At 35.8% G+C, this 8,232-nt stretch overlaps 1 protein-coding gene across 2 annotated transcripts; it reads right to left on the bottom strand.

Annotated features, from left to right (window-relative positions):
- Nucleotides 1-45: 45 nt before the first annotated feature.
- LOC121319680 (FGFR1 oncogene partner 2 homolog) lies at nucleotides 46-6,743 on the bottom strand. Of its 2 annotated transcripts, none has more exons than XM_041257355.1 (6): nucleotides 6,679-6,743; nucleotides 4,249-4,385; nucleotides 3,752-3,869; nucleotides 2,960-3,102; nucleotides 2,561-2,671; nucleotides 46-2,021 (listed from the first exon to the last, which is right to left on the bottom strand). In XM_041257355.1, the coding sequence occupies exons 2-6, from the start codon at nucleotides 4,381-4,383 to the stop codon at nucleotides 1,884-1,886; spliced, it is 645 nt and encodes a 214-aa protein (XP_041113289.1). In that variant the 5' UTR covers nucleotides 4,384-4,385; nucleotides 6,679-6,743; the 3' UTR covers nucleotides 46-1,883. The 2 variants fall into 2 exon arrangements, with proteins under 2 accessions (XP_041113289.1, XP_041113288.1); XM_041257354.1 differs by lacking the exon at nucleotides 6,679-6,743 and adding an exon at nucleotides 6,131-6,639.
- Nucleotides 6,744-8,232: the final 1,489 nt, after the last annotated feature.

The raw sequence follows: 8,232 nt of genomic DNA, 5'->3' as shown, positions 1-8,232 counted from the left end.
GCACCGGAGTTCAGGTGTTGGTCTTCTGAACCAGTAGCCTGCAATAGACATACGTTACCCAGATCAGCCAACGTGTCTTTATAAAAATAAGTCAGCACCATGTAGTGAAAAGACAGGTATTAAGGATCAAGGTCCTTTTCATATTTCTGTTCACTGAATGGTGTTGGCTCTAATGTCTATATATTGTAGACAATTTGACTGATCTAGCCTTGGTTAAATATGCCAACAACTTGAGTAGAGCAGCAGCTGATCTCAAGTCAGAGTACTTTAAAATAAAATTAAATAATAAAAGCAAAATATTTGAGGAACTGCAATATGAACTTTGCAGTGCCACTAAATCTTGGGTTTTATTGGGAAAGGTTTGAGATTTCAAATTGAAGGAACAAAGGACCAGTTATGCACTACTCAGGGGTCATGAAACAATGAAAAGCCTACTGTGGGATGGCAAATTTAACGTAAGACCTGAAAAGTGCCGCCTTACTGGTGTTTTGCGATTTTACTAAACATGTATGCATATTAACTGATATATATTCATATTTCTTCCTAAGGTGAACAATCTGCTCACTGCTAAACCCAAAAGGTCACAAATGCTGGTGCCAAGCAATAACTATTCATACAACAGAACATTGCACTAGCCTGCATTTTTTATAGAAAGAAAAGAAACAGACTTGATGGTCTTTCAATGTATAACTTATGTATTCACAAAATATAATCATCCAGTGTTAATATACAACATGAGTTTTCTTGATCAAGCAAGTTCAGATGTTATTATATTTAGAAATGGACTTGCACAGATTTTTTTTTTTTTTAAATCTTGGGGGGGGGGAAAAAAAACATAATGGGTTTTCAAGAACAAAATGTTTGTTAAATATCAAGTAATTGAAAAATCTTGTTACCAGTACTGTCCCAACAGGAAAAAAAACAACAAAAAACTTAAGACGTACCATGCAATATGTAAAGGCATTTCTGGTTTGTTTTGGGCTTATAGGGTTAATCAGCCATCTGTTTAACAGCATTTCCATAGACAAAGCAACAAGCAATACAGCACGTTTTAAATGTGGTCAGCTGTGATGTTCAAACTTTAACAATGAAAAGATTGAGAGGCATTATTAAATACAGCTGCATCTTACCTGTGAGAAACATCTGGAAATGTATCTTTCTAATTTTTATGGTGCCAATTCTAAATGTATGAACCAGCAGAACTGCAGTTATTTGAATGGGATCACATTTTTTTTATTCCACAACTAATTGGCCACAAAGTGTTGTGTGTTTTTTCTTTTTCCTATTTGGAAGTATAAAGATTTCCTTAGCTGTCTTATATTGCTACATCACACATCTATAAAATGGTTAATCATTTTACTACCTTCAGTATACAAATGTTTACAACCTATCTTGTTTTTGGAGCAGTGCTTTATTCAGGTTTGTTTTTATCATTTGAATTAAACAAATTTATATGTTCCTCTTGTGTGGGACAGACACAAAACAATGGATGAACTGCCTAACACTGTTCGTCACGGTACACTCATTCAGTAACTACAACATTTTAACCCACTCGTACACACATGCCCATCAACAAGACTCATTTTGTTGCAAAAATGTTCTTTCACCAGAACAGTCTTCCATGCAGTTTTTAAAAAACACAAAAACATGAGGATTTTGAAAGAAGAAACAAAACAAAACAGAACATCCAGACACACAATGCACACAGATTTACCAAAGCTTTCTCAACCACTTATATAAAATCAAAAAGTAAAAAAGAGAAACCCTGACATTTTCATACAAATATCTGCTTGTACCCTGTTGAGTGATTTGGGTTATCCCAGTCTGGCCGTCATGCGGTTAATGAACTATGAGATGAAAGTGCATTGTTTCCATGAGCTTCTTTAGCTTTTCCTCAAGCTCAGGTCAGCAGTTGCTACTAATCCTGATATAAGAGTGCTCTCTGGTGTGTCTTCTTTCTTCAGTGTTAAGAAAGCTTCGCAGCTAATATGAAGTAGTTCTCTCAGTCCATTGTTTTCATGCTGAAATTGTAAAATAACAGTCATTTATGTACACTAAGTGTTGGGAAAAAATGTAATTAATGATCGAGTTTTGATTAATTATTAAAACAAGTAGCAAAATATCTAAACATCACCTCATAAAACAAAGGCAAGAAACAGTCTTCTACTGGGTTTCAGACACCATCTAATACATTCTATGTAAGATCTGGTGGCAGGACTTCTTTTACAAAGGTAGAAACCTGCTTGTTTCTGAAGAGATTGATAAATATTCATGCTTTTCTGTGAGAAGGTCTGCATTGCAGAATGGGCATTAGAAGTGCTGTTGCTTTGATGAGACATACTAGGATAAAAAAGTATGAAAAAGACCATGCACTATTATGTCCGTGGTGTTTGTTGTCTCTGATGTCCCAAAGATAGAATATCAAGGTTTTACTCTGTGGTGTGACATTAAGGTATACGAACCCATTTCTAATAGGTTGAATTAGTTATCCTTGAATTAAATCACAAAGAGACAATATATAAAATATTCCAAATGCAATCATCAATGGTCTTTTACTCACTTCTAGCTGTTTAATGCGTTCTTCTTCATAAACCCGGTCTTCATCAAGCTCAATGGCTTTTTTCATTACTGTTGCCATTTCGTTGATCTTGTCTATGTGGGCTTGAATTTCCTGCAGAAGTAGAATGTGTCACATACTGGTCCTGACAGCTTGATTCATGCAATGCAATGCAGGTTCTATAACTAATCATAAGTCATGGAGGCATTATACATCCCTAAATATAAAAATACACCACAGTAAAGTATACTATTTTTGTTGTGTGTTACAAATGCAAGCATTTACTTTATCTGTGATGATTATTATAAAGCAAATTGCAAAAGTAGTTACTGTAACCTAATAGGAAATGTATACGGTAGAAGTGCTACAGTAAAACCTCTACTGTATGAACACCCTACTTACACTGGAATGTTGTTCCTTTAGTTTTGTAATTATGATGGGGTCATCTTTCTTGCTAGCCGTTAGCAACCTGAACACCTGCTCTCTGTATTTACTCATAATGAGTTCAAGGGCTGATTGGTGCTCCTCAAGAGATGTCCGGAGCTCTGTGAAAAGAAACACCATTAATGAATGAAGTGTAGACCACAAATGCGAAATTATGGTTGGAATAGGTGTTCACTATTCCATTTCCAACATGAAAAACAACTATTAGCAAAGTCTTTAACATGATTTCACCTAAACACAAGTAAATCAAGATATATTTAACAATAGTGCAGTAGCATTTCTTGATGTATTAATTTCACTACATGTGATTGATCTTGTAGCCAAACAAATTCACGCATAACACTCTTAATCAGCTTAAATTTATTTTATTCTTTTGAGCTGGAATTATTTTTCAGTTCACTCCAATCACCAAAACTAAGAAATTATCCAGCCAAAGTCTCCATGAGAATCACAGGTAGTCATTATATTAGCAAAGGAAAAAAAAAACCCACTGCATTCAACAGTACAGCGTATATTTTAAGACTTCAATCATATATAATACACAACTTTTGTAAAGGTAACTTTACAATTAAGGCTCACAGTACAACCTTAAATATGCCTTTACTGTGGATATAAAATGTATCACAGTGAATATAAGGTTAATAATGATTTACAGTTTTCTACAGAATTGAATGCCCTATGAGTATATATCTAAACTCTTAAACTAACCTTTGCAATAACTTTTCAGAAGAACCTGCATATGAATCATACCTTTGTTTTCCTGCTGAAGTTCCCTGATCTGCCTGTTCTCCTGTTGGATTCCCATCACCAGAGTGGAGCGGGGCCTGTGCCTCGCCACCTCATTCAGCTCCTGGATCTCCTCCTGGTACTAGATGGGTAGAGAAATAGAGAAGTACAATAGCAAAAGACTATTGCGAACTAGAATATTACAAAAAGTAGATTGTGAAATGTTTCTGTAATGTTTTTAAAAGAAAAGCATAGGCTTACAATGTGCAAATTAATGTGCAAATAAGTGAAACAGATTCTGGTCATAGTTACACACAAATTAAAATATAATGTAAAATGTTCCATTACAGCACTTTGTATCAATACTCAATTGCACTGCAGTGAGTAAAACAAGTAAATGCATTCAATCCCTCTTAAGAAACCATATTTAATAAATTCCCAACAGTTACCCCAGATACATTACAAATTCTATGACCAAGTCTTTTTCAGCAAAGAAAACATCAAAGACAAAAATAAGTTACCTGCTTAATAGCTTCAACACGTTTGTTAAGGAAAGTTGTCTGTTCAATTAGCACCTCAGCAGCATTGTCGTGGTCTCTTAACCTCTCCACAAGAGCTTTTGCATCTTCCAGCACTCTTTCTATTGTACAGCTCATTGCTGTAACAGACAACAGCAAATATTTTTTTTTTTTAGTAATCAATGCTGTAAACTTACTATTTATCAAACCTGTTTCCCCTGGACAAGATTCAAAACTGTAAAATGTTAGAACTCAAAATCAATATTAAGTGCGCCCTTCTGGTGGATAAATACACAGACACAGAAAATAAGTATTGTTCTGCCTTTTTTAATTAGATTAAACAGCAATGCCCACTGTTGCAACACATACATTGTAAAATCTGTTGCATAAGTCTTCACGTGCTAGACAATAAATTATATATTCAGTGTAGCCAATCTGCTACCACTAAATTACTATACAGGGTCAACTAACACTCAGTAAAAGGGTTCCACATTCCTTGACTTTCCTATGGTTATCTTCAATATTCTTCTTTGTATGGCATTTGAAAAGCAACAGGCTACAGTTGTCATTTTAGTTTTGTAAATCATTCCACAGCAACCAGAGTGTCTTCATGGAGTCCACTTGTTCCGCCAGAATATGTGCGTATTATACAATCATCGGTGATGTGCCTGATGGTTTGCACCTTACTGCATTTGCAGCTTGGCGAGTCCTTGATCTTCCATTTATGGAAAAAAATATCCACACCAATGCGTTGTTCGGATGCTGCTGACAGCGGTCCACTGTCGTCGGGGCAAGGAGAAACCAGACTGTTCCTTCATAGGAGCTTCTATTAAGTCCTTGTTTGGGGCAGCACTATTTTCCTACATATCGTGTCACTGGGTGGCGGGCTCCTTTCTGGGCCAACAGAAGAATCGAGGCCTGTGTCCTGAATGACCATCTTGACTTCAGACCGGAGGGTGGTGGGGATTTGATGTTGGTGTGCAAAGGGAGATCTAGATTTTCCAAGATCTTCTTATACCCCTTAAGTGTTGCAGCATCCTGACAGATGGTCCATGACAGGATATTCGCGAGCACTAGCAGCTGTGTAAATTTTAGTGAGCCGCTTAACACACGCAGCTGTTGCTCCAAACAGGCATGCAGTAATTTGTCGTAGAATGGACCTGGGCCTGCGTTGATGTCCGAAGGGTCCCATCATCACATCCCCAGTTCATTTCACTTTTTCTTCTTAAAACTCTAATCTTCTCTGATTCCAGTTTCACAGAGGGTGGCAAGTTTATTAGACACATTACCCATTTTAGCTTCATCTCTTAAAAGGAAAGCAATTACATTACAGGTTGAAAATACTAACAAGGCATTTTCCTGAAACCAAGATGAAACAGCTCTAAGTTGTTTTGTGTGTGTGTTTTTTTTTAAGTCTCAGTAGATAAACCCCTGTTCTTTGCCCAATATATATGGAACTTACTACACACTTATAATTCAGAGGTGGTCAGGCATTTGTTGGTTTCAGAAAATACTTCTGTCCAATTAGTAGCCACTTTCTTAACCTGTCTGACAATGGTAGACATTGCTGTCAGGGTCCAACTGTACATAGTTTCCTGTTACAATCTTACCTTTTATCAGCAATACTTTCAGGACTGAAGGTCATCAGGTTTTGTTTTTTGTATGATCTTAGAGCTGATAGCTTTGAAATTACCATTTAGAAACTATGACAACAAAAAATAAAAACGCAACTCTGCTTTTGTTAATTGTTCGTGTGTTTGGGAAAATAGTTATGATAACCCCCCCACCGTGTGTGTGTGTGTGTGTGTGTAATATATATATATATATATATAAACACATAGGCTACATCTTTGTAATATTATTTTTCTAAAAACTGTACACTTACTAGCTAGTATGGTGCCGCATTCCTTCTGCTCTGGTTGTTGTGTCTCATTCAGATCAAATCAACATTTATAAGTGACTTACTGAACATCTCAGAGAGAAAACACTGATGTTTATCAAATAAAATTAAAAAAAAACCCAACAAAACATACATTTGATATTTCTGGTTCAATCTGAGTTACATTTTAAACGTATGATTAAAGTAGTATAATAAACACATCAACCAAAGCTACTTCCGTGCACAAAACATTCTCGCCTTTATTTCCGGCCATCGTTTACGCAAATGAACTCGCACAAATTGCAGATTCATAGTTGTGGCTGAAAGTTAACAACTCAAAAATTCTACAATCTGCGATGAGCCACTTTATCATGCATCATTTGACATTATTTACTGCAAGCAGGTTTTTAGTACCCGAGTCCCATTTGGTCTTAGCAAAAAAATGTCTCCAGATACCTTCTACTATAAACTACAAAATGATCAGAATGCGCATTTATCTCTGCCTTGTACTTTTGGCTCTTTATATACATGTCTTAGACCCAAGCATTTCATACCTTATCTGGCAGAGCACATATATCCTTGTCAATCCGGAAGCGATCTCGTTCTGTTTACTTCGAATCTCTTCCTGTTCTAGATCGTAAGTGAAGGATGCTGGGAATTGTAGTCTAGTCATTCACAACCTGCCACTGCTTGCCTTCAGTATTACAATTGTTTGAGCCAACAAGCCTTGAATTTGTAGTCTAATCACCCAGCTAGTGAACTATACAGTCATTAATACAAATCCACCCCCCCACCCCCATGTTACCGCTACACTGTGGCTAATCAAGTTCGATGTATAACCTGGAACGGGTAAAACTGCTATGCAATAGAAGTCTTGTTTCCATCTCTATTTTTTAAAATCATTTTTAAATATTAATAACAAAATTGTGACCAAAGTTACTCAAGAAATACCTTATTCAACATAAAAGCAGCCATAACTACTGAGCACCATAACACCACTACTTGTCCTAGAAAGGAAGCAATAGGGTGGGTGCATATTCTCAGCATTAGGAACAAAATAAAACAAACTTGTTAAATGTGATTTCTGGGGATTGGGATTATAGAGTCAAACTAGAGGGTTTCATTTCACCTGTTAGGTTGTGGTAGAGGTGGGTATATGTAGGTTATTTTTGCAGATATCCACATAACTGCTTGTCCAATTGCAATTGAATATAAGGACCATTTTAGCACTGCCTGTCTGTGTATACATCTTTGTAAAGATCATCATTTGTAATGCAGACCAATGAAAAAAAAAGTTGATTTATAGTTCAGATTATTCATGACACTATTTCTAGGGTTCTGTCAGTTCATTTAACAACAGTGGAACAGTTTATATATTTCACAATCAATATATTCTGTAGCCTGTCCAGGTCTGTCAAAACTAGAACATTTTCACCACAAGATGGCAGTCAATACATAGAAAAAAATAGACAGTGTTTTGTGTGTGTGTGTGTGTGTGTGTGTGTGTGTGTGTGTGTGTGTGTGTGTGTGTTTATGGAAGCCTAGTCATTCAGATGGGAAAATATTGAAATAATACAGTTAGTATAGTACTTCTGCATTACAATATGTGAATCAGGTTGTTGATCTTTCCACTAGAGTAGTAATATTTAAGTAATAATATAAGTAGGGAAAATAAATGATCGGTGCAGCCAAATTTCAGATCCATTCTTCACTATTTCAAATGTGAGTCTATTCATTAAAAACCAACTAAATAACCTACAGGGTTATTTTCCTATTGTGTCTTTGAACTGTAGTGCCAAAAGAGTAGGCCCAACTGCATCATTAATGAAGTCATAATAACCTTGTCATGAAATAAGTTTCCATTAAAACCTTATACACACTACTTAAATGCATTGTAAATAAAGTGGAAGGTAATGATTCACTGTACTAGTTGTGTGGGTAGGGTATTAGGGTGCTTAATAATGAATCTCACACACTTTGTATAATTAGGATTATACATATGAAAAGATAATGGCTGTGAGACAGGTAAGATAAAATAAAACCCAACAAAAGTAAGAACAATACTGAAAGAAACACATCTAGAGACACCAGTAATTTTATTGTAATCT

This window comes from Polyodon spathula, chromosome 8 (genome assembly GCF_017654505.1).
Source record: "Polyodon spathula isolate WHYD16114869_AA chromosome 8, ASM1765450v1, whole genome shotgun sequence".
Taxonomy (NCBI): domain Eukaryota; kingdom Metazoa; phylum Chordata; class Actinopteri; order Acipenseriformes; family Polyodontidae; genus Polyodon; species Polyodon spathula.
This window is presented reverse-complemented; position numbering and strand designations above follow the sequence as displayed.